This window comes from Bos javanicus, chromosome 25 (assembly GCF_032452875.1).
Source record: "Bos javanicus breed banteng chromosome 25, ARS-OSU_banteng_1.0, whole genome shotgun sequence".
Lineage (NCBI taxonomy): Eukaryota > Metazoa > Chordata > Mammalia > Artiodactyla > Bovidae > Bos > Bos javanicus.
This window is the reverse complement of record NC_083892.1, coordinates 32,610,307-32,636,075: the sequence shown is the minus strand read 5'-3', so window position 1 is coordinate 32,636,075 and position 25,769 is coordinate 32,610,307. Positions and strand designations below refer to the sequence as shown.

Here is a 25,769-nt window from a genome sequence, read left to right as displayed (position 1 = left end):
ATTAAAGTTGACACAGGTATCACGCTTATAAAAAAAAGAGAAAAGGGAGGAAGTGGAGGGGAAAAAAAGAAATAATTTGCCCTTAGCATTTGGGACTAATTTCGGATCATGGATCATAAAGGGCTGCAAGAGATCCCACAGGCCATGATGTTCAAACATCACATTTATTTAAAAAAAAGATTACTTTCATGTATTGATTTAACCTTCTCATTTTAGAGGTGACACAACTTCCCAACGTCACTGGACAAGTCAGTAGTGGAGCCAGGACAGGAACCCAGGCCCCTAGACTCCCAAATGGTTCACGAGGGCCTCCCTTGTTCCTGGCTGCACGTTAAACTCTAGGACAAAACTGGTGAGGACCATCTGAGTGAACTGGTTCTTGGCTTCATGGAACTTCAAAGGAGGTGCTCCCGCTGGATCTTAGATGAGCAGGAATTTGCTAGACACAAGTAGGGAGAACAGGGTATCTGGACAAGCATTCAAGGCACTGTGTGCAAAGTAAGGCCTGAAACGTCCCTGGGATTCAGAAATTACAAGTGGGACCACTTGACTTCAGTGGAGTGGTGATGGGCTGAGGGGTTGAGGACACGCTGGGAGGACGCTGCACTGTTAGACAGCAGGGAGCTCTCTGTGGCTGGAGCACGGACTGAGTGGTGTGCAAGCGAGAGCAGCGGCGACAAGGCCAGGTAAGAAACGACAGGGACAGTGGATGGGGGGAGCACTACGCTGGAGTCGTGCAGAGCGGGCAACCCCTAACATTTTACTTCTGGTTGCCAGAAAAGCAAAGAGCCTTTGTAAGATGAAAGAGCTCGCCAGGGGCGGGAAGGTGCTCAGCAAACGTGCGCTGTGGGGGAAGGTGAGTGAGTTCAGGGTGGTTTCGGGAGACCGAAGAAAGGCTGCGCGTTAAGTCGGGCCGAGACGGATCCCACAGGATCTCTCAGGATCGGCGGATACCGGCTTCGGCCTAGCCCAGGCCAGCCCTCACGTTCGCCCTCAGCCATCGGCTGCCCTCAAGGCCTTTGCTTTCAGCCAATAGTAAACGAGGCCGCAGGCTCTTCCGCCGGGGCGTAAGGTCAAGGGTCACCAATATGGCGGCGCCCAGGAGCTGTTAAGGCGTGAGACGGAGGATGGCGGTGGTGACGCTGGCGGCGGTGGCTCGGCTGGGGCGCCGGCTGAGTGGGCTGGGGCCGGGCCGCGGACACTGGACAGCGGCCGGACGCTCGCGGAGCCGGCGCGAGGCGGCGGAGGCCGAGGCGGATGCGCCCGTGTTCCAGTACGTGGGCGAGCGTGCAACTCGCGCCGACCGAATCTTCGTGTGGGGCTTCAGCTTCTCCGGGGCGCTGGGCGTGCCCACCTTCGTGCTGCCCGGCTCCGGACCCCAGCCCCGCGCCGGCTCGCGGCCGCGCCGCAGGATCCAGCCCGTGCCCTACCGCCTGGAGCTGGACCAAAAGGTGAGGACTGCGGCTTCTTCCCTCCCTCCCTCGGTGCCGCTCTCTAGTCTTCGCCGTTCCTCCTGAGACCCTCTTGGAGGGTTGGCGACGCTGGGTGGACAAACTTCGGGGAGAACTGGGGAGGGTGTTGTGTCCGGCTCGCGTCATTCTCGCGACACCCCGTGAGCCGGGGTCGTTGCCACAGTTACGGGAGAGGAAAGGGAGGCTCAGAGAGGTTAAGGGACGGGCCCATTGCCCCAAGGTTCGTAGGTGTTCGGTACTTAGGGATTCGCCCTCGGGCTAGACCCCAGAAGTTCTGCTGCTAGGAAAGTGAAAATGAAGTCGCTCAGTCGGTTCCGACTCTTTGCGACTCGTGGACTGTAGCCCACCAAGCTCCTCTGTCCATGGGATTCTCCAGGCAAGAATACTGGAGTGGGTTGCCATCTCCTTCTCCAGGGGATCTTCCCGATCCAGGGATCGAACGCAGGTCTCCCACATTGCAGGCAAACACTTTAACCTCTGCGCCACCAGGGAAGCCCTTAAATACAAGAAAACAGTCTCTCAGAAAACCTCCTATAGAGACACGGAACTTAAGTGGACTTCAAAAGGTCTGAGAAAATGTGGGCCGGTTGGAGTCGGTGAATAGCTCGGAAAGGAAATGTTAACTGGAGAAGTAACAGGAATGACAGCGAGGATGAAAGGTCTAAACACACTGGAATGGTTGCACAGGAGGCCCGTGAGTTGACTCAGACTTGAAGAGATGCAGTAAAGAATAGCTCCTGGAGGTTGCCTTATTGTGGCAGCCAGTATATAGAAAAGCAGAAAAGGATGTTTAGGATAGGTTCTTGCTTGGTGTGGTTGTGGACATCTTGGTAGGCGGTGGAAAAGAAGCAGATTGGACCGCTTTGGCTTCTGACTTTTCTGTCAAGGATAACACATGATCTTTTGCCCTAAATAGGGAGCACCTAAACAGGGATTATTAAGCTTCAGTGAAAGGTTTACTTCTTAATGTTGAGTTGTGAGAGTTATTTATGTGTTCTGGATGTAGGTGCTTTATCGCATATATGATATGTGCATATATTTTCTGCCAGTTCTTGATTTTCTTTTTATTTTAATAGTGTCCTTCAGGAAGCAAAAGTTTTTAATTGAATAAAGTTCAGTTGATGAGGTTTTCTGGTGTGGATCAGGCATTTGGTATATCTAAGAAGTCTTTGCCCATCCCAAGATTGCAAAGATAATTTTCGTATGTTTTTGTTTAGGATCTTCATAGTTTGAGTTCTTATACTTTGGTCTGTGAGCCAGTCATTTGAGTTAATTTTTGTGTATGGTATGTGGGCCTCCCTCGTGGCTCAGTGGTAAAGAATATGCCTGCCAATGCAGGAGATGCGGTCCTGGAGGAGGAAATGGCTGGCTAGCCACTCCAGTATCCTTGCTTGGGAAATCCCAAGGACAGAGGAGCCTGGCAGGTTCGTGGGGTCGCCACAGAGTCGGACAGACTTAGCAACTAACTTTTCTGTAATCTAGGACGTCAGTCTCCTCTGCTGTGTGTGGCTGCTGACATTGCTTGTGTTTTTGTTTTGTTCCGCCCCCCTCCCCCAACTGTCCTTTTTTTTTTTTTTTAAGTCAGCCTTCTTGGCGTTTGCCAATGATTTGGGCAGAGGCTGTGCTCAGACACCTTGAGCTAGTAAGTTTTCTGCTCTCCACTTTGACTCTGTGTGTGGGTTGGGGATCACATTCAAAGTTCAGCCTGATCTCAAGTCGGCCTCAGCGTTTCTTCCCACTGGGAGCTCCTTGTGCAGTTTCCCTGTCAGCCATGCAGCTGTGAAGAGCTTTCTGTGACTCTCATTTCTAGGACCTGCCTGTTACATTTCTCCTCTTACCGGAGTCAGGATTGCAACCTCAGACTCAGTGAATCGCGAATCTTCCTTGTTTGTTTCCTGCTGAATTTGCTGTGGGGCATGAGTTTTCACCTTTGACCGCAAATTAAGTCTGTCTAAGCAACAAAACTGATGGTTTTCACTGTCAGCGCTGCCCTTTTCTAACTCCTGTGCCGACTGAGCTGGGTTAGCTGGAGCAACTCCGGACAAGAAGTCTACAAACCCTGGTATTTCTTGCCTGTAGGTCTAGCAGCCCTTTGTGAGTAATTTCTTGATTTGTTTGCCTTTGATTGACTTCTGGAGCCCTGAAATGGTTGTGGTTTTTTTTTTTTTTTTTGCAGTTTTCTCCAGTTTTTTACTTGTTTTTTGGGGGAAAGATTAGCTAACCTCTTTACACCACCAGAGTTGGAAAGTCCCCTTCTGGTGCTTTATTATAACAAACATTGCTTAATGCTGACTCTGTGTTAGGTACTGTTCAATGCCTTTTCACATACTGGCAGATTTAATAATATAGCAGGTGCTACCCAAATATTTGTTGGCTGTTGAACAAACAGATGAGAGTAATCGTATCGTGTGCTGGGCAGCGGCTTCAGAACTGTTTTCTGTGTTTCCTGCTGTGTGGTCAGGGGTTGTATCCGGCCTCCCCAGTGGGTCATTTCCTTGGAGGTGGAGCTGTTCCAAGAGACCAGGGGACTGAGGTGCTTTTCCGTTTTTCCTGATGTAGTGGTGCATCTGTGTATGCTCCATGTGAGTGTTAGGAGAGCAAGTGTCAGGGCAGAAGGAGGGGTCTGTAACTTTTGGATGGCTCGATTAAACAGGTCATCAACTTTAAAAAGAAATATTTAGCTCGCTTTCTTCAAGATATGCTGGAGTTAAAAAATGTAAAAACAAAACAACACTCCTGTTTGTTCATTATCGTGGTAAGCTAGCATTTTCATCAGGATCAGGTTAGATTTACAGGTAGTCTCTGAGATCAACTATATAGGTCTTCGGTAAACTATAAACAGCCAAGAGATAATGGAGGAACATTAGGGTGACCATGTGATGTGTTCTCATTTGCTTGAGAGTGAACTTTAGGGCATCAGGTGTAAACCAGGATTGTCTCAGGCTGCTCTGCGTATTGTGGAAAGGGAGTTGACCTTAAAGCCAGGCTGCCTTTGGTTTGTTACCAGCCCCACTGAAGACTCAGTTTCCTTATCTGATCTTGAAGGTGGGGATCAGTCAGTGTGTCATATTCATGGTAGCTGTGATAACTAATTCTTCTTCATGGAAGTAGTGGTTTGAGACTATTAACACTGTAGCATAAGGATTAATAGCATGCGCTCCGCAATCAGACAGCTTAGGCAAGGTACCTAATCTCTAGGAGGTTTGAATTTCTTATATACCAAATACTACTATTACTACCCTTAGTAATAATAATAAGCACATTATATAGCTCTTACATTAAGCCAGGTACTGTTTACTCTTAAAGTTTTAACTATATTAACTCATTTAGTCTTCACAACTACTCCTAACTATTATAGGAGAGACACTGTTGTTAACTATTTTGCATATAGGGAAAGAGACACCGAGAAATTAAGTAGTCTGTCTCAGGTTACATAGCTGGTAAAGGTCTACCCAGTGGTCAACCCTTTGATCTTGCCAAGATTCAAACTAAAACTAAGGTAGTCTTCAAGTTTACTATGCAAGACTATGTCTTGGTGAATGGGGATCATTTGAGACCTAGACCACTGGGTGACAAGATTACATGAGGTTGTGCATATCAAGCCCTTAACACATGGTAAACCTCCAGTAAGTGTTAGTTGCTATAGTAATAGTGGTGGTTCTTGAAATGGATAAATAACCTGTGATTTATTGCTGGGAAAACTTATGTCCCATATCAGTCAATGCTTTATGGGATTTTTTTTTTTTTCCATTCAGATTTCATCTGCTGCCTGTGGATATGGATTCACATTGCTGTCCTCTAAAACCAAGGATATTACCAAAGTTTGGGGTATGGGGCTCAACAAAGATTCCCAGCTTGGATTTCACAGGAGCCGGAAAGATAAAAGTAAGTATTCTCACCTTGATTTCTCTCTGCTGTGAGTGGTCTGAAAAGGCACTCTTTGATTTTTAAGAAAATGGTTTCATAAACCAAACCATAGCAACAAAATAGATGGAGTCTTTAAAGTGTTGTTTGAAACCATCTAGACCAGATTATTTTTCAGTCTGTTTGGTAATAACATTGAACCTTTAGGCAAAGGAGCATTTGCTGATGAGTAAAGGTATTCTTTTTGGCCCCAGAGAGATGACCCTTTTTTCCCTAGGTTGGAGATCACTTGAAATATTCTGCAGTGCCTACAATATGGTCTAAGAGGAAAAATTCAATGAAATCCTTAAGATGGAGGTTTGATTCCAGGTATTCGAAACTTGAATTGTAAGAACGTTAATTATTTATAATGACAGCTTTATAAGTAGACAGTAGTAAATCAATTATAAGTACAATAAGAAGCATTTATTTTTTTAAATAAAGGAGTAATTATCAGAAATATACTGGATAAGCCCCCCCCATTTTTTCCTATTCCTTTATTCATATGCAAATATATTTAAAAATATAATTTTGATTACAGCATATGTTTTGTTTTCTGCCTTTCTTCACTTAATTTTATATTGGGAGTCTTTTATAAATTAGTAATGAAGGCTTTATTAGCTGCAAGATACCACATTACTAAGAGTCTAGCGCACCCCATGTACTGCCACCAGCTCCAGCAGTCATCAGCTCACTCGTCGTGTTTTATTCAGCCTCCACCATCCCCCTCAACAAATTTGAAGCAAATCCTAACATTATTGATTTTTTTCATGAATATTTCAGTACATATCTAAAAAAATTAAGAATTCTTAAAAAAAAAAGATACTATTATCACACCCAAAAATAATTAGCAGTATAGTCATTTGATATCATCAGATATCCAGTGTTTATTTTATTTTTTTTTATGGCTGTGCTGCTTGGCTTGCAGGATCTGTTACCTGACCAGAGATTAAACCCCGGGTAATTAAACTTTCACAGCAGTGAAAGTGCCAAATCCTGACCACCAGGGAGCTCCCCCTCAGTGTTTAAATTGCCTATTATCTCATAAATATCATTAGGCTTATATTTTTAAAAATTTATTTGAATCAAGGTCCAGATAAAGGCCAAACATTGATTGGTTGGTAAGACTTTTGAAAGTCTTTTGCGTTTGTGTCTGTCTTTTTCTCCTTGATATTTATTTATTGAAGGAATCATGGCGATTGTCCTGTAGAAGCGTCCAGGCTGGAGTTTGCTGATTGCATCCCTGTGGCGCCCTGTGGCGTGCTCTGCTGTCCTTTGTTTCCTGTCAGTTGGTAGCTGGAAGTGGAGCCAGATTCCCCGAGAGCTGTAACACTTCCGATTCCCTTCAAATGTTATGTCTTTGCTGCTTCCCAGGCCCTTAGGGGTCAGTGACTATAGTAATAGGAGATGTGAAGTTTTTAGTATTTTAAAATACAGTATTACACTAATAGCGTTATCCAGTGCCTTTGGTTTAGCTTAGAGTTACATCATCTTGTGATAAATTACAGTTATTCCATGCTGATCAAAAGCTCTGTTTGAAAATTATATCAGTCACAAGTGAATACCAACAGGCATGTATGATGGTAACGCCATATATTTGGTAAATGAAATGTTTTTAAACGTGGGGTTCATGGGAGAAAAGAGGGGGGTCATGAGTGGTTGAGAACCAGGACGTTGGCAGATCTTAACTCCAGCCTCTGTTACAAATATTCAGAAGATCATCGTTTAGAACCTACCGTAGTGAAAGTGTTACACCTCAGTCATGTCCCTCTCTTTGTGACCCCATGGACTGTAGCCTCAGGCTCTTCTATCCATGGAATTCTCCAGGCAAGAATACTGGAGTAGAGTGCTGTTTCCTCCTCCAGGGGATCTTCCCAACCTAGGTAGGAATCGCCTGCATTCCAGGCAGATTCTTTACTGTCTGAGCCACCAGGGAAGCCCAAAACGTACTGTAGGATTTCCCTATGTAGGCCAATCTGGCTTCTCCAGTAGGATTATAAAGAACAATAAGATTCTTCTTTGGGGTGCCTTCTAAAACACTTTCCTCCCTTTCTTGCTTATTTAAATATTAAAATTTTCTTTTTTGAATAGATAACATACATACTTCAGAATCCTAAAGGCGCAGTTAAATATACAGTGACAAGTCTGCTTTCCACCTCTGTCCTCCAAGCCACACAGCTTTTCTCCCTGAAGACAACATATGTCAGGAGTTTCCAGTTTATCCTCCTAGAGAGATTTTGTGCATATGGAAGGAAGCACATGCATCTATGTATTCTTTTTACTTTTACTCTAAGTTGTATCATACTGTATATGCTATTCTTCAGTCTACTGATGAATTCTAATGGTGGTTGCAGGAAGAAAGTGCTTTTCCTTTCCTTAAAAATCCAGAAGGTGGGACTTCCCTGGTGGTCTAGCAGTTAAGACTCCACACTACCAGTGTAGGGGGTGTGGGTTTGATCCCTGGTTGCTAATATTTCTGCAGGCTGTGTGTTGTGGCCAAAAAAAGAAAAAAAAATCCAGCAGGTTTTAAATGACATGGGAAGAAATTTCTTTAATAGGACTATGTATGCTTTACAGTAACTCATCGTGTGATGGACGCCGGGGGCAGGGAGCGGGGCTGGAGTTCTCTCCGCTCTGCCAATAACGTCCGTCTCCGGGCCGTGTAACGCGTGTGCGCCTGCGCATTCTCGTTTCAGCGAGGGGATACGAGTACGTGCTGGAGCCCTCGCCCGTGCCGCTGCCGCTGGACAGGCCCCAGGAGACGCGGGTGCTGCAGGTCTCCTGTGGCAGAGCCCACTCGCTCGTCCTGACGGACGGCGAAGGAGGTGATGGACGTGTTCCGGGGGTGTGGGAGAGTGGGGGCCGCTTTCCGGCGGCCGGGCCTGAAGGGGTTCGTGGGGTTGGGCCCCATCTAGTTAGTGAAGCTGTTGGCATTTCCTGAGCAAGTCAGTGGGATGGCTCAAGAGAGCGGTGTGGGGCCGACCTTGGCAACTCTTGCATGTTCTCTGCCCTCTGTGGCTCTTGGGAAATCTCGGTCTGTATTTATAAACGTGATAGCGCGCACCGGATCATGACCTACTTCTCCTTAGCCCTGGAGCCACCAAGCCGGACTGTGTGTGTGTGTGTGTAGATGGCTTTTTCCCTCGTACTGAAAGCAGCCTGTTTGCTGACACGCCAGACTGTGTGTGTGTGTGTGTGTGTAGGTGGCTTTTTCTCTTGTACTGAGAGTAGCCTGTTTGCTGACACTTCTTCCACATGGGGTGGGGGTGGAGAGTTTCCCTAGTTCAAGCTCCTGGCTCACCCCCGGCCCTCTTCAGAAGAGCGGTTGTTTCCAGGGGAAGGTCAACTTCACTAAAGTTTTCAAATTTCACTCTTTTGGCTCAGTATGCTTTGTAGGAAATGGTGAAGGTGGTGTTAGGAGCTCTTTTAGCGGGGGAGGCTTGGCGTTGAGGGCAGCCTTGTGACAGGTCCAGGGAATGGGGTTGCTGAGGCCTTCCTTCCACGAGATGTGCTCACCTCATCATGTAGCATTCCTGAGAAGCACTCCCAGGGCCCACGCGGGGAGGCAGAAGGCATGGCAACAGTGGCCTGAGCTGTCCTAGCCGGCCTGCACTCCAGCACTGCCGTAGGGGTGCCTGCAGAGGCTGGGAATGTTGGAGAAGGAGGCTGAGTGGCAGCTGGGGCAAGTGGTTGCACTAGAACCGCATGTGAGACTCTCCTCCCAGTCCTGAGGATTCCAGGACCTGCAGAGCTCATTTGATTGGCGTTTTATCCTTTAGTCTTCAGCATGGGGAATAATTCTTACGGGCAGTGTGGAAGAAAGGTGGTCGAGAATGAAATTTATAGGTGAGTTCCTGAAATTGCTACCCCTTCCCCAGGTTGTGTGGAGTGTTAAACACCTTGTGAGATGTGAGAGACCCCAGAGTCATAAAACGCAGTGGGAGGTCCCCGGAAGGTGTGGAGAGTGGGAGGGAGGGAGCCTGAGCCCTGTCTGATGTGGGAATGTCTTTGATTTCATTTGTTGCTTTCACCAGACTGATTAACTTAAAAATTCTGCTAATCTTTAAAAAAATTTCCCTCTAGCTCCTCATATTATGCTGGTAGATCTAAATTACACTCAGAAGTCTGCAGCATATTAAAGTCACCAAAGGATTTTGTTTTACTTTCATGCCCAGACCTCCCTCTCCTTGTATTTGACCCTGAGATCTCCCTGACGTTACTGTGTGCATGTGGGGGCCACCGGTTGGGGTGACGAGAGGGGCTGGAATTACCCAGTGCTTACCATGCTTCTTCCCAAATTTCTCCTGGCTGTAGTGAAAGTCACAGAGTTCATAGGATGCAGGACTTCGATGGACAGGTGGTCCAGGTAAGAGATGGGGGCTGAGGACCACTGGTCTTGCACCCCCACCCCACACCTGGGGGTGATTTTGAAAGGGTGAAAGTTGGGTGAGCTGATGGCAAACTGTTACGGTGATTTTCTGAATTAATAAATTATTTTGGTAAGCATTGTTGCCAGCCTATTCTAGGTCAGGGCTTACGCCAGCTTGTGGGGATACAAAGTTTAATAAAAATTGGTGAGAGTGAGTAACACTCTGGGGAGAGGCAGGTTATATACCGGCGTGTCAGAGTGTAATTCGAGCTCTGCGTTCCAGGCTGCTTTATCCTGCTGACCATTTTATGCTCATCCACGGTATAGTGCCTGGCACACAGTAGATACTTAACTGTGTAAATGAGTGTATACAGAAAGCGCTTATGAGGGCACCAGAAGGAGATCTGTTACTCCTGCCTGGCGTGGACTGGAAGGAGGGAAGGGCTTCTGGAGGAGGCCATGGTTCCTGGGGTGGAGTGGGGTGGAGGGGCGCTTGGGTTCGCTCCTTAGGACATGAGGCACCGTTTTGTTTTTAGCCAGAGCAGTTTCAGGGGAGTGGGAGACACAGGCTGGGCTGTGCTGGATTGAGAAAGAGTTGGCCGTGGAGCAGGGCGGGGCAGCCTGCCACCCAGCCCCTGCAGCATTCCGGGGTGGTGGGCAGTGGTGCCTGGCTTTGGGCACTTGGGCCAGGACAGCGGGGCTCTAAGGATTTCTTCTCACCAGTCATCTCGCCTCCATTTGTGTGGTAGGTCGCCTGCGGTCAGGACCACAGTCTGTTCCTGACGGATCAAGGAGAAGTGTATTCTTGTGGATGGGGTGCGGACGGGCAGACAGGTAGTGTCCCTTCCTCCCCCGGCCCCTCCCCGGGGATGGCACAGTTGCCTTCATCCGGCCCTTCCCTCTCCTGTCCCTTCCCGCGTGTCCCCTCCCTTTCCCCTCAGCCCCAGCTCCTGGATTGGATGGAGGACTGGGGCTGCCCCACCATACAAGTCTGAGTCTTTTCAGAGACAAATGCCCCCTAATGGGAGCTCGGCTTCAACTGATTTGAGAAGATTGTGATTCAGGGAGAGAGGAATGAGAGAGGAGGTTTATCATCCTTGTGCAGCTTACCTTTCTGTGTTCTGTGTTTGTCTGAAGGGAGGACCTTAAATTTAAGATTTAAACCTTGTGTAAATCCTCTATCATCCCGCCACCTCAACACATCATCTTTGTCCCTTGACTCATGTTTTTTCCCTGTCCTTATTCATATGTGAACATCGTTTATGGTACTCAGAGGTGTGATTTTTATATGCCTGTTTTATTGTTAAATTTACGTGAAACATTTTCCCACGTTGGTATAATTTGCACAGTTTTTAATATTTGTATGATAGAGCATCCAATTCGTGTACTATAAGGTGAATTAATAATTTAGTTATTTGATCAGATAGCTACTCATTACCCTGTAGTCAGGATGCATACTTTTGGTGGGGGTGGGGTGGGGGGTGCAGTAGCCATTGCAGATACGACATTTGTCACATATACATGTCTAGCTTTTCCCTTCATTTGGATTGTTGCCCTGGGATGAATTTCCCAGGTGTGGGTCAAAGGACTCGAGTATTTTTATTGTTTTCAGGATATACTGTTATGTTGCTTTCCAAAAGTTTCAGTGTTGGAAATGACTTATATTGACGTCAGCAGTGTACCGAAGTACTGATTTAATCATCAGCCCTCTAGCAGGGATTATTGTCAGTTTAAGTGTCCTAATTTAATCCCAGTGCCAGTTTTTAAAGTGTGCATTTCTTTAGTATCTGTAAAGTTGAAGCTTCCTTTTTATTTTTTCAAATCTTGGTGTGAGTAACTTTTAAAAATCAGCTTTTTATAAAAAGAATGAAATTGATACATTTTTGACAGCACAGACCAAGGAGTGAGGTGAAAGTCTCAGTGCTGGAGAGAACCCTGGTTTAGTTTCCTGGCGCCACTCCAGAAGCTCTGCTGTCCCGTGGCCTCACTGCCCTTGCTTGCCAGGCTCTGAGTCCAGCCCCGGGGTCCCCCTGCACCCTGATCGGGAGCCCCTCCTCTGCTGCTGCAGGGCCTTTGCACATGCTGTTCCCTCAGCCTGGCATGCTCTTCTTCACTCTCCCTTTCATCCTGCAGACCTTGGTTTGAGGTTGTCTTTTCAGTGAAGGCCCCCCTGACCATCAGGTCTAAAGCAGTTTCTATCTCCGTATCCAGTTTCTTTAATAACCCTTCAACATTTTGAGTTAATTTTTAAAAATCTTTTTTAGTATATAGATTATACTTTGTGTATACAAAAGATGATATATAGGTTTTGCGTTGCCTGTTGCCAGAGGGTGTTGCCAGTCCGACACTGCTTTGGGCTCCTTGGAGGAAACCTAGTATAAGCAGGGCTCTGTGGTTTGGGGTCTCCCTCATCTGCTGCCCAAGGGGTTACCCTCCATCGCCGAGCTGGTAGTGACATTTGCCCTCCTGGCAAGCCCTATCTTTTCCTTGGCTCATTGTTTACCACACCAGTTTGCCAGTTTCTATTTGTTGTTTTGGGGGAATGGCGTGGGGGGTTGACATTGCATGGGCTCTTATAAATTTCCTTTATTTTCTCCCAAGCCCAGCAGTGCCTCAGGAATTGCTTGTTGTAACTTTGGTTTCCCAGTGCATATAGAAGTTATGTTTATACTGTAGTCTATTAAGTGTGCAAGAGCATTATGTCTAAAAAAAAACAAGGTACATATCTTAATAAAAAAATACTGCCTCCAAAGTATTAACCATCACCTGACAATACAGGGTTGCCACAGACCTTCAATTTGTTAACAGTGCAGTATCTGCAAAGTGCAATAGAATGAGTTGTGCCTGGATATCGTATACAAGGTCTGGTAGGCTCATTGTGTGGTGGCGTTTCATCTTGAAAAGGTTTCTAACTTGAATCAGACTTAGGAAACATCAAGGGTTTTACGTGTCAACAATCACTTGATGTTTTTTCCTCTTAGAGAACGTGGAACAGGAAGTTGTACAGCGTGCAGGGGGAACTGATTAGGATTCTGAGTTGATCTTTGTAAAGTGCTTAAAACGGTGTTTGGCACATAGTAAGTCAAGGCAAATGTTTGAGTAACACAGTTTTCCATCGTGTCAGGCCTGGGTCACTACAATATCACCAGCACGCCCACCAAGCTGGGGGGAGACCTGGCCGGAGTGAATGTCGTCCAGGTGGCCACCTACGGGGACTGCTGCCTGGCCGTGTCGGCTGATGGTGGCCTCTTCGGCTGGGGCAACTCTGAGTACCTGCAGCTGGCCTCTGTCACTGACTCCACACAGGTACGCGGTCACTGGCAGCCCGGGCTGGGGGCTTGGAAGTAGTATTAAGGACGTGCAGAAGAGGTCCGTCACCAAGGGGAGATGTCCAGACTGCTGTGTAGCCTCGCCTGACCTGAGGCTGCCTCTTCAAGGGGCCGAGTGCTTGACGATCTCTTTGGAGCCTAGAAAGAAAGCTTAGGTTCAAAAGCCTTCATTATCAATACTTCTGTAAGCTAGTCCTGGCTTAGAGCAGTAGTTTGAGTATGTCTATCTGCCCTGTCCTGTTCTGAAAGGGGAAGTGAGGCTGTTTACACATGATCCTGTGACATCCCAGTGGGCCTTTTGCTTCTATCCAGCGTGTGTGCCCCTTGATGAAGACGCCGTGTGGCCCCCAGGTCACGCAGGAGAGCCCCGGCGCCCGGCATGTGGGGTCTCCCCGTCGCGACCCTGCCGTCACCGCAGGGGGCCACCGTCCGTACAGTGCAGTAGGGTTTTAAACGTTCTATTAAGGAAAGTTCCAAATATAAGCAAAAAGTAGGCCTTACTGCATAATTAATCTCTATGTAGCCATTACCCATATTCAATAATTGCCAACTAATGGCCCGTTTAAAAAAATAGATAATTTACTGTTTTAAATTGTATGGCTTAGTGGTTTTTAGTATATTCACAAGGCTGTGTAACTGTCACCAGTATCTAATTCCAGAACATTTTCATTAACCCTCCCCCATCCTCCTCTCCAAAAAGCCCCACACACCTAATGGCCAGTTCTGTTGCATCTGTAACTCCATCTACTTCTCTGTCCTACATTATTTTGAAGCAAATCCTAGACTTTATAAATCATTGTGTCTCTAAGTGATAAGGACTTAAATTAATATCATCAAGCTTCTGACAACACACAGAAGAGTTTTAAATATGTTAATAGGTAAAGAAAGGGATAAAGGTCAGCTAATCAGACAAAGATAATCCTCAGTTCTCTGTGGTCTGACACACTGGCTAGAAGTGGCTGCAGATTAGGCCCTGAACTTTCTAGTAGCTGAAACAGAAGAAAAGGTCATCGGTTACTATTTTAATATGTTTATTTTTATTTATTCATTTGGTTGTGTCAGATCTTAGTTGTGGCATGTGGAACCTAGTTCCCTGACCAGGGATTGAACCTTGGCCTCCTGGAGTTGGAATCTCAGAGTCTTAGGCACTGTATCACCAGGGAAGTCCCAGAAAACGTAGTCAGTTAATGATTCATTGTTTTCATAAGATAAATTGCAAATAAAGTGTTCAGGAGAAGGACTGGGCTTCCTGATACCAAGGCCTGAGGTCAGTGTCTGCATGGCCTTCCTGTGGGGGCAGGTCTAGGGTCATGCTGTTGTTACCTGTGCTGCGTGACAAATGACCCTACCATGTAATGGCTTAAAACAACCCATGTTTATTTTCTCTCAGCTTTTGTGAGTCAGAGATCTAGGGCTGGCTTGGCCAGGTCTTTGGCTCTGAGTCTCTTTCTTGGGGTTCACCTTGGGAAGGCTCTGCCTTTGAGCTCACACTGGTGGTTTGCAGCAGGGAGCAGGTCCCCATGGACTGCTGGCCCCGGGGCCCCCCGTCCTCACTGGTGCTTGGCCAGCTCACAGCGGTTGGCCAAGCCTTCCTCAGCTCCTTGCTATGCAGGCTTCTCCACATGGCGGCTCCCAGCACAGCAGTTGGCTTCAGCCGAGCAGGCAGACGAGAGGGTGAGCGAGCATGTCAGTGAGACAGAAGCCAGTGCTCTACAAGTTCATCCCAGTGGTGGCTTCCCCTCATGTTTGCTGGAGGTCTGTTCTGTAGAAGTAAGTCACCAGCCCAGTTTCCTGCATGGCAGGGCGCAGACAGCACACGGTGTGACCTGCAGGAGACAGGTCACTTGTTTGGAAGCAGCCCACCACAGCCCTGATCCTTTATGTGGCCTGAGCCTCACCCTGTCAGGGACAGCAGTGGTGCGTTTCCATGGCTCTTTGCTGGAGCATTTCTCAGTCTTTGCTGAGGGCCGTGTGCCAGAGCCCAGTTGGGCAGAGGAGCCGTGTGAGCCGGGTAGCGGACGCCAGGCCCGGCCAGCAGCCTCGTGCCATCTAAGATCAGTAAGCCCCTTTAGTCAACTTAGGGGTCCTTATCCTCCAGCTGTCTCCATCTGCCCGTGACTCTGAAAAGACCCATGCCTGTCACTGAAGCACTTAAAATCCATCTTTCCAAAGACACTCCTCAGTAGAAGCGCCAAGACCAAAGCCTGCTGGAAGGCTAGGTAGGCCACTTGGCCGTCTCTAGGCACTGTAGGTTCAGAACATCCTGGAGTGAATCCGTGCTCATCCCCCTACCCTGGCCCTTCTCCATCGTTTCCCACGTCCACTCACCTTCCCCTCTCGAGGTCACATCCCTCTCACTTGGAACCCCTACTGCCTCCCCGTTACGCTCAGGGTAGAGACCAGATCCTTACCGCGGTCAGCCACTGTCCCACGTGGTCTGGTTTTCCTTCTCTCCACCAGCATCTTGCAAATACTCCCCCTCGTTTCCGGCTGCGGCCACCCTGACCTGCTGAAACTCCTGAGCGTGCCACGCGCGCCTCGCCCCCTCTGCACTTCCACCTGCCTGACCTGGGGTTTCCTTCTCTCCTCCCCTGGCTGCTTCCTCCTGACTGCCGTCCCGACACGCGTCCTGCCTTCACTGCACTCAGCGCAGGTTCATCCTGCGTTCATCTTGGCTCACATCTGCCTCCTCCACTGGACTACACTCCCAGAGCGGGACGGGGTGTCCTGCTCCCTCGTCTCCCCCATGCCCTGTTAGACCCTCAGCACCTGTAGAGTATTCGGGATTATCTAGGGGAGGGCATGAATGAACTGGGACTTAGACCTACCCTGTACACGAAACAGTGTTTCCAAGTTCTTGCTGGTTTGTCTTCCTAATGGTGTGGCCCCTTCCTCTGATGCAGGTGAATGTCCCCCGGTGCTTGCCCTTCTCAGGAGTGGGGCAGGTGAAGCAGGCCGCGTGTGGGGGCACAGGCTGCGCGGTGTTAAATGGTGAGCCCCTCTTGCGGGCTGTTTGCTGGGAAGCTGAGGGTGGGATGGCTGCGGAAGGGCTGGTGTCCACTGGGTCCGGCTCTCAGTGTCGGGAGTGGGCCTGTGGAAAGATCAGAGTTCAGTCCACAGAGGGGGAGGGTGACTGATGTTCTTGACAGAAGGCTAACAGCTGTGATTTATACATCGACAAAGAGCCAGTGTAGAACTGAAGATTGCAGACCTCTGGCTTGCTTGCTCCCTCTCCCTGAGCCTGGGCCAAAGACTCCAGCCCTGCCTTCTCCAGAGAGACTGTGCTGAGAGCCCATGGGCACACAGGAGGCGGCCTAGGGTCCAGATCCTGAGAGCCACGCCCCCTGGGATTACGCATCTGGCACCACTGATCAGTGTTAAACTTTTTATAACCTGAAAGTCATTGCGAGTTTTAGAATCTGGCCAGGAGTCGTGTGGGTACTTGGCTCCATCTGCTGCTCATGTCGGGAAAACCTGTCCTTGTCAGGCTCCCCTGTGTTCACGTGGGGTCTCTGGGTGATTTATGGAGCAGCCCTGTCCAGCACCCTCAAGATGTGGGATTTGTGTTCTGAGATTGGTTAGCTGGCGAGACATCCTCCACAAGCACAAATTTGAAAGAGGAGAAAAGAAACATTAAGTATCTATCTCAACATGTTCTTGCCAAGCAAAAGGGAAAAGAAAAAAGGAAAAAAAAAGCGTGTGGATGTAACACATCTTGGTGGCGTGGTTTGCATTTCTTGAGAGGGAGGGCTGTGCTTGGTTTGACTTCCTGACTGTTGTTTTTACTGTAATCCAGGAGAAGGACATGTTTTCGTCTGGGGCTACGGAATTCTTGGGAAGGGACCAAACCTCTTGGAAACCGCTCTTCCAGAAATGATTCCACCCACTCTCTTTGGCCTGTCGGAGTTCAACCCGGGAGTCCAGGTTTCCCGCATTCGCTGCGGGCTCAGCCACTTCGCCGCCCTGACCAGTAAGTGACCAGGCCCGTGCGGCCCCAAGGCCTGGCCGGGCTTCTGCCTCTCGGGTTCAGCTCCAGGCCGAGGGCCGCTCTCAGTTCCCATCGGTCCAGCGGAGTGGCGCCCTTGTGTGGATAATTAGAGAGAGCGGCTGATCCAGAAGTTGTTCAGCTTGAGGTTGTGTAATGTGTCTCCTTTTCATCCCGGAGGTTTGTTTTTGGTTCATCTGGTTTGTGGTTAGGCTAACATTACAGTGAGTTTCTCAAGAGGACACAGTCGGTGGTTGGGAGAGGGGACCCTGGAGTGGGCCCGGGGGAAACCAGTGGGGGTTTGGCGGCATCCGCTGTGGGCGAACAGGAAGCGACCTTGCGGGGCTTCCTCCTGGCCCCCTGGCCACGCCCACCCCTCGTCCAGCCTGGAGTGCAGGAGGCGCATGCGTCAGGCCAGCCTGTGGTTTCGGGAGGTGGATGTGCCTGGTTTCTCCAGAGTGCTGGGGCAGAGTGATCAAAAGGGAGGCGGAAATGGAGGCTTTCTCAGAGGTCTGCCCAATCACGGAGCCACGAGCTATCCAGTTACCCTGCAGACCTCCAGCGTGCCTGCGCTCCCACCACTGCGGCTGTCGGGTCAGCTTGCTCCCCTTTAGTTGACTTGAAAAGTAAGACTGAACTAAACAGATTTCATTTTATGACTTTGAAGTATTATAAATTCGCTTTTTCCTTGAAATTTTAAAGACCTTTTTGTCTCATGGCAAGTAGTTATTTTCTTAAAACATCTGAGCTGGGACAGTCAGTTTGGGGTCCCCCTCGTCTGTTCTCTGGCCTCCTGCTAACGTGAGGCCCGCTCCAGATAAGCACCCTCTGGAGGTTCCAGAGTCCTCACGGCCTCTCAGTCACGGTCCGCGTTTCGGTTTGGGGGTTCTGAAGCAGCGGTGGCTGCTGTGCTGGGGGCTGCAGTGCTGTCTGACTGTGCCCTGAGGCACCCCAGTGATAGCAGGGGCAACTGGGGTGATCCCTCACCACCCCCCACGCAGGGTCAGCCACCTCCATCTGCAAATATATGTGTCACATGAGCGTTTTGAAGCTGTTCTGACGTGGCAAAGAAGAGTTGGTATGGGTGAATTCTAGAGGTAACGATTATCTGTAATTTCCCAAATGTTTAAGGCTTAAATTGTGTGCAGAGTCACGAACTTCAGAATCCACACACAGCCTTCACCTAGGACTAAGGTAGATTCCTTTGTCTGCTGTTCCACCATGTAGCCATGTGGGTCACACTGAAATGAAATCCTACTTAGATTTCCCCCAGAATCCAGCAGCCATCCTCCCAGTGCCAAGTGACTGTTCCTCAGTAGAAGGAGCCCCAGGACCCGGGTGTCTCCCATGTCTCTGGGCCTGGCATTTGCGTGCGGCCATCTGGTTTACCCTGAGGTACCCCCCCCGCCCTCGGGTGGAAGACCAAGGAGGGCAGGCAGGACAGAGGCTCTGACGTGTGTCACCAAAGGGCCCTTTACTGAGCCAGCCGGGTTGTTTCAGTTCAGCTCCTGCGTGTCTGTCCTTCCCACGACCAGAGCCTTCTGCCTGCTGGGGCTGTGAATGGGACCTCTGTGCTAAGGATGCCCCAAGCTGGTGCGGGAGGAAGTCTGGACCGAGGGGCCTTCCCAGTCTGGGGGTTCGTCCTGGAGGCTGGGGTTCCCAGAGCCCCAGTCTGGCTTCAGTGTCCTGGCCTGTCCCTACAGCACTCTGCCAGTCCTCTTCCTTCGTGGCACTTGTTACAGTTGGAAATCATGCATTTTCGGGTTATTTATTGTTCTCTGTTGGACTGGCTCCACCCGGACGAGGACAGGAACACGCCTGGTGGTCCCCATGCCGTCCCAGGTCCTAGCACACAGACGTAGACCCAGCCCAGAGAGGCGCCCCATCACCATGTGTCACTTGACCAAATGCTCCCGAGACCAGACAAGGAGTGACCGATGACCCTACTTCTCACTCTGTCAGGGTGTGACTGGGATTTGAGGACGCTGAGGTCTCAGGATTGTGGAGCGCAGGGTCACACAGCTGGGCGATGGGGGGTGTCCGCAAGGGCTGAGCAGAGGGGGCTGTGTGTGCAGGAGCCCCCAGGCCCACCTCTGGGCACGTGCTCATCTCCCCTGAGAAAGACGCTGCGTGAATCTGGGCTGGGACACGTGTTTGGTTTGGGGATGGTGCTGTTTACTTGTCCCTTCAAAAGCAAGCATTAATAAATCCGGGGAGAAATTGAAGGTTAACATTGATCTTTCTGTACCGGGTTCTAGAAGGCCTATTCTCATGACCCTTCCTTCTCTTGGAGACTTGCCCTTAGCCTAAGCCCCAGCCAAGCCACCGTTGTTCTTTCTCTGCAGACCGAGGAGAGCTGTTTGTGTGGGGCAAGAACATCCGAGGGTGCCTGGGAATCGGTCGCCTGGAAGACCAGTACTTCCCGTGGAGGGTAAGGCTGGGCCAAGCGGCTTGAGGGCATGCTTGCGGAGCCGACACTGGAAGCAGCAGCTGGGCCAGCACTGGGTCCCCGGGGTTCTGGTCTCGTGCTGTCCTTAGGGTGCTTCAGGGAGGAGTGAGCTGCAGGCCGGGTGTCCCCACTCTCCACAAGGGAGGGGGTCGGGCTGAAGGAGCTGACGTGCCAGGAGCTGTTTACCAAGGCCCATGGAGAGGAATGTTTTACAGTGAATTTAAAAGAAAGCAGGATGTTTAATATTTAGAGTGCCTTACCACAGCCACCAGACTGAAACATACAGGCTCTTCTCAGGAGGAGGGTGTAATTATACAAAAAGGCTCATTTCAAAATTAAAGGGAAAGGAGATTCCTTCTTAGGTTGTAGTTTATTTTCACGTTGTTTACTAAGTCACTTCTTTAAGTTCTTCTAAACAAGGCTATTTATTCTTCTGAGTATAGAACATATGGACCTGGAACAAAATGTATTATGAAAAATAAGCCTCCCATCTCCTGTCGCAGAGGCAGCTTCTGGTTTCATCCTTCCCTTCCGGAGATGGTCTCTGTAGAGAATCGGGCGCTCGTGTGCATGCATGCTTGTGTATGTTCGTGTGTGTGTTTGCATGTGTGCCTAAATGTTTTGTTTTGAAGGATCGTTTTTAATAATGTGTTTTGAGGTTGTGTAAAAGCATCTTTTAAAAAAACACATAAAAATGCAAAAGAAATGTTTTAATTTTTAAAAAGAAGATTTATGTGTCAAAAACCCATGGAAAGTGTCTGGAGGTGCTTTGTTATTTCACTGGCTGTTTCTCCCAGCCTTTCCCTTAGCTGCTGGCTCTCCTGGCTCCTGTGAACCTCGCTGGCCCTCCCTCCGGTGCAGTCTCCAAGAGACACTGGTCAGAGGGAGGCTTTGAACTTGTTGGGGAAAGATGAGTGCACCCCCAAGTTGTTTCCAGCCTGATGGGGTGGCCCCGCTGTCCCCTGGGGACCCCAGCCCAGGAGAGGAGAGGTGTGGCGGCGGCAGGCAGTGGTCGGCTGTCCGGGAGCAGGAGCGTGGGGCAGTCAGGATCCTGCTTGTCCTTCGGGAGCCCCGACCCCACCCCAAGGGCTCCGTTCTGTGGGAGTAGTTTGGGAAATGGCCGAGCAACCGGGCTTTGAATGAATGACCACTGTGACTTGAGGCTCCCCACTTGCCTTCATTTCCTCAAATTAGAGCGAAGATTAGCTGTGAAGTCGGGTTTGACATCAGAGGGTGTCTTCACTGCTGAAGTGGCCGGGCCAGGCTTGGCCTCTGAGGCGGAGCAGGGGGTGCCAGGCCTGTGGGCGGACTCCTTGCTGTTAAGGCTGGACCCCCGAGCGTCCCTCTGACGTGCTCCCGGCCCCCACGCCATCAGGGCAAGGACGCTCCAGTCTGTTCCTGTGACGGCTGCCCTCAGGCCACATGCTGTCTCCTCTTGGGCATCTGTGGAGCTCCTTCACCCCCTTGTCTCCTTTCAGTTGGGGTGGGAGGATGGTGCTGAGGTCTATGCCGGCTCCAGGATGTGGGGCTGGAGCTCTGGGAGAGCGATGGAGACAGGAGCCAGTTTTTCAATCAGCTAGGTTGGAATCTTTAAAGGTTAGTCTGATGTTGAGTAGTTGGATCTTTCTCCAGTCTGTTCTGTTGTCTCACTTAGAAAAACAATTGCAAGTGATTTTTATTCCTTAAAAATTATATTTTCTTACTTACCTTCAGCAGGGAATATGTTACATCATTTAAAAAGTATTCCACAAAAGGAGGAAAGAAAAGTAGAACCGTGTTTGTAGCTCCTATAGTGGTAGTGACTGGTTATTCTTAGACGCACAGAACCGGGGCTTTTCTCATGGTTCACAGGCCCAGGAGGTGACGTCTGAGTCACCTGATCCAAGCCTCTCCTTCCAGAAGCGTCCAGGATGTCTTCCTGCTCCACGTTGGTGCTCAGAGAGGTTCGGTGATCTCTTTAAGGTCACATACCTAGTGAGAAGTGGAGCCCAGATTCGGATTCAGTGTCTGACTTTGAGATGTCACCAAGGCCCCCCTCCTCTGTGAGGGCCTGAGCTGGGTCCCCCGCCATGGAGGAGAGGTCACGTGCAGAGGGAGACCATCTGCGCAATAGCGGCCCCACAGGCCTGGGCTCAGGCCACACCCCTGCCCAGGGAAGGGTGATGGCCATCCTGGGGGCAAGGCGCTCTGCTGATGAAGGTGGGGTTGCCCCCCCAGCCTACGGCCGTAAACAGTGACTTCCCAGTCGCTCAGCCGTCCGCCGGGCTGGGCTGCGATGTGAACTTGGTCCTTTGCAGACTATGCCTCCCCAGTGCTCTGCGCCCCTCTGGTTGGTTGGAGCCCTGCCTGGGGACCCGCTGCCTTCAGGGCCCTTTTCTTACTTGGCCTCTTCGGGAGCCGCAGGCCCTGGCAGTTCTGACTCCCCGAGGGAGGGTGCGCTGCAGGGCCGGGCCTCCTCACAGGCTGGGCGGGATCCCCTCTGGGGTGTGGCCCCACCTCTGGGTGCCGGGCAAGGTGTCTTCAGGTGCAGCTGAGTGGGGACATGGCGAGTCTGGCGGCCCGGTCACAGCTGTCCAGTGCTCCTCTCGGCCTTCCTCTGTCCTTGATCTGGTGGGCGAGTGTCCTCTGTCCCTGACCTGGTGGGTGTGTGTCCTCTGTCCTTCACCTGGTGGGCGTGTGTCTTGGGAACTTGTCCTTGTGTAGAGAGTTGCTCCTACACTAATTCTGCTCACACTTTTCAGAGTTATTTCAGGCCAGATAGGGGTTGGCTTCTGGAACTGTTTGCCTTTGCAGTAATGGGAGTGTAAATTGGTCTAAAATAGAAACTCCTTTTAACCTTGAGGATGACACAAATAGAACACGGCTGAGGGCAGCCGTCTCTTGGATTCAGTTCAGAGGCTGAGGGGTGTGTCGCCAGGGAACCACCTGCTTCTCCCCAGAGAGGCTCCCGGGGCCAGCGTGAGCCAGGACCATGTGGTCCTCTCTGCCTTGGGCTCTTGGGCCACAGCCCTTGGGGAATGAGGACAGAGGCGCTTAAGTGCGGCCGCTCGGCTGCCGGTCAGCGCGGAGAGTGGCCTCCCCCGGGGAAGGTCAATAAAGGCGCCCTCGTGGCCGGGGAGGTTGCTGGGAGCTCACCTGGCCGGTCACCCCGGGCAGCATGTTTTCTTCTGCTTCCATGGCCAGCCCGGAACACTTTATGCAGCCCTGGGCCCTCGCGACGGGCGGGGGGCACTGTGGCGTGTTTGCTCAGTGATCCTGTAACAGGTTTTGCTAAGGGCGTTTGTTTAGAGCAGGACGGGCAGCATGACTTGGTGCTAGCGTCCGTTTGCCTTGCGGCCCAGAGCCCTTAATGGACTTGTCTCTGAAGCGTGGACGCTGCTGCCTCTGGGCTTTTAAAAGGCCAGGCCATCTGGCCGGGGTCGTCCCCTCGGAAGCTCAGTAAACTCCGCAGGCTGTTGCAGAGCCGTCTCCAGCTGTCACTTTGCCGCCCAGGGGAGGGTGGGCAGGAGTCGGATGCAGGCAGGAGCGCACGACCTGCGCCCGGCAGAGGCCGGGGAGGAGCCGGGGCCGGAGCTCAAAGGAGACGCCGCACCCCCACTGGCGCTCTGCACCCAGAATCTCTGGAAGAGCAGAAACCAGTGAGAAGTCGTTTCCAGTTCCTCTGGAAAGTGGGGAGCAGGGCAGACGACGATGCGGTGGTATCCAGAGGCAATAATACCTTTCTTTTCTATTGAACAGTCATTTTATATGGTAGCCATGTGACTGTCACCTATTCAGATCAATAGTAATAATAACAACAACAATGATACTACAACAACAGGAGAAAGGCAAGTGCCCTTTTCCTGGAGAGCTGGGGGCCTGTGTGGGCCTGGAGATCCCGCTTGTGTCGTGGGCACCGTTTTTGTGTGTGTGGGTGCGTGTGTGTGCACACGTGTGTGTGTGCGTCCTTCTCCAGGGCCCAGCTGTGGAGCTGTGGGATGACGAGCGTCCGTGTAAAGGCCAGCAGGCCAGGCTGTGGCCTCCACACCCTGCGGGGTTGTCTGCATGTCACCTGGAGGGTTGGCCCTACTGATGATAACGTGTTGGCAAGGCCGCCAGCCAGGCTTCTGGCCCCTTCTAAGACGCAGTCAGCACTCCTCCTGCAGCCTGCCTGGGCCTGGGGCTGATGGGTGAGACGGGTGAGGACGCTGGGCTGGCAGGACTCCTCCCCACAGTGGGCTCCGCGGGCAGGACGGGGCGGGATGGTTTCTGGAGCCGCTCAGGGAGCTGCCTGGTGACCCCTGGGGCAGGTGGCCACCTCTGGGGAGTCACCCTCACAGGGGAGCAGCCTCTGTGGGGTGTCTGCGTCCTGGGACGGTGCACGCAGGGGCCCAGAGCGGCCTCTCGGGGGTTGGGGGTGTTGCCCTTGACTGAGTGGGGCGTTAAGATGGCCCTTCCCAGCTAACCTGCCAGGTGCGTGTAGGTGGCTGAGGCTCAGACCGGTTCCATTACTGACCCGGAGGCAGAGCCAGGGTCAGGCCCTCGTTGGGCCCCTGCCAGGCCACCTCCCTTCACGGTGTGCTGGGCCTCTCTTTTTCAGGTGACTATGCCTGGGGAACCCATGGATGTGGCGTGTGGTGTGGATCATATGGTGACTCTGGCCAGGTCCTTCATCTGAACCTCCTCCTCGATCTGCTGGAGCCCGGCCCTGGCCTCAGGACTGCCTGGCTTGCTCAGCCAGGGCAGCCACGGGGCTCTGGATGGGGCCCAAGAGGGTCAGGGCCCGCCGTGCGCTGGGCCACGCTCCCCACAGCCTGGAGCGGGGTGACTGGAAGTGCTGGAGGTGGTTCCCCTTCCAGCCCAGGGTGAGGCACTTGGCGCAGATTCTGCCCCTGGGCTGAGTGGCCCTGGCAAGGTGAGGACGATCTGCTTCATCTCAGCTCCTTCCCAGGGACACACGGTGGTATCTGCTGTCATGTCTGGTCTTCAGAGAGCTTATCTGCTCAGCCATGTCTGCGCGCTGCTGGAACGCCAGCTGACAGCCCTGCACGGGGGTCCTCCCTGGAAATGCCAGTGGGTGCCAGCCTGGAACCCTGTGGGCCCATAGCAGTCACCTGCCTTGTAACACTTCTTCCTGCCTGGCTCAGAAGACTTGAGAGGCCCCTTGGGAAGATGAGCAAGGCCAGATTTCTGTGGGCCAAGGGCTTTGAACACAATCCGCGAAAGCTTGGCTCGAGTGCTTGCCTTGGAGAAGGAAAACTCAGACGGTGAAAAACATTTGCGTTAATAATGTAACATGTCCTTTTCTTTAACATCTTTTAAAACTCTTTTTTGGAATAAAGTCTATTTTCTGCCTTTTCGTTTTTAAGAACTTGAGAGGCCTTTTTATTTTAACCTAATCATTTAGGGATTAGCTTTCCAAAACAAGGCATTTGGTGAAGAGGCTACTAGAAGCCAGTGAAAGGTACTCTGGAAGACAGTCCCGCTCGGAAACTGTTTTCTGACCAGAGCCTGCCCCCCCTCCCCCGCCATTGCAACTGGGAGAGAACGATGCAGTATAAAAATAACCAGTTATCACGTCACAATCTGGGGTCTCACTCGAGTGTACATACATCCCCTCCTTTTATCTGTTCACTCAACAAATGTTCACTGTTGTGTCCTGTATGTGCCAGGTATTGTTAATCACATAAGAGTCACACGGGGACGGAAAGCCCCCGCAAGCAGGTCTCACAATGCTTACATTTCGAGGAGGCAGAACAATCAACAAGCCAAGTGCAAAGTGTGTTAGATGGTTGCGTGGGCTGTGAAGAAAAAGCAGGAGCGGGCGAGCGGTGCTGGGAGGGCGACGTGAAAGTGAACGGTCACTGTCGACGTCCCCGCTGCGGCCCGAGGCAGTGGGGACCAGCCACATGGTGTCTGGGGGGGCGGGGTGTGGTCCTGGGAGCCCTCCTCACCTGGGCACGTGCCACCTCCACTTCCTGTGGGCCGACCAGTTCTTGTGTTTCTTAGACCAAAGCTCTTCCATAAACTTGAAACAGAAATTGAAAACCGTCTGTCATGTTCCTTCCCAGAGCTCCTCTTGGGCCAAGGACCACGTCACCCCGGCGGTGAAGAACAGTAACCCTTCCTCCGGGGATACACGCCTTGAACTTCATGATTTGCAGAGCGTGATGCCCCCGAAGGACAGGCAGGGGACCCCCCAGTGATGCTCAGGGACCGTAGGGCATGGTGGTGATGGGGGGTGGTCTCTGTCGAAGGTGGGGGTGGTTTTTAGCCTCCCCAC

General features: G+C 50.9%; 1 protein-coding gene across 1 annotated transcript; it reads left to right on the top strand.

Moving 5' to 3' along the window:
* The first annotated feature begins 1,061 nt into the window (after positions 1–1,061).
* Positions 1,062–24,857, top strand: RCC1L (RCC1 like). The gene is made up of 11 exons (XM_061401841.1): positions 1,062–1,451; positions 5,228–5,357; positions 8,072–8,200; positions 9,155–9,221; positions 9,690–9,741; positions 10,494–10,578; positions 12,869–13,050; positions 15,977–16,064; positions 16,870–17,043; positions 19,404–19,489; positions 24,087–24,857. The coding sequence occupies exons 1-11, from the start codon at positions 1,128–1,130 to the stop codon at positions 24,162–24,164; spliced, it is 1,395 nt and encodes a 464-aa protein (XP_061257825.1). The 5' UTR covers positions 1,062–1,127; the 3' UTR covers positions 24,165–24,857.
* Positions 24,858–25,769: the final 912 nt, after the last annotated feature.

Coding starts and splice junctions, on each gene's coding strand:
- RCC1L (XM_061401841.1), top strand. CDS start 1,128: ATGGCGGTGGTGACGCTGGCGGCGGTGGCTCGGCTGGGGCGCCGGCTG. Junction 9,742..10,493: donor TCGATGGACAGGTGGTCCAG/GTAAGAGATGGG, acceptor TTTGTGTGGTAG/GTCGCCTGCGGTCAGGACCA. Junction 19,490..24,086: donor ACCAGTACTTCCCGTGGAGG/GTAAGGCTGGGC, acceptor TCTCTTTTTCAG/GTGACTATGCCTGGGGAACC.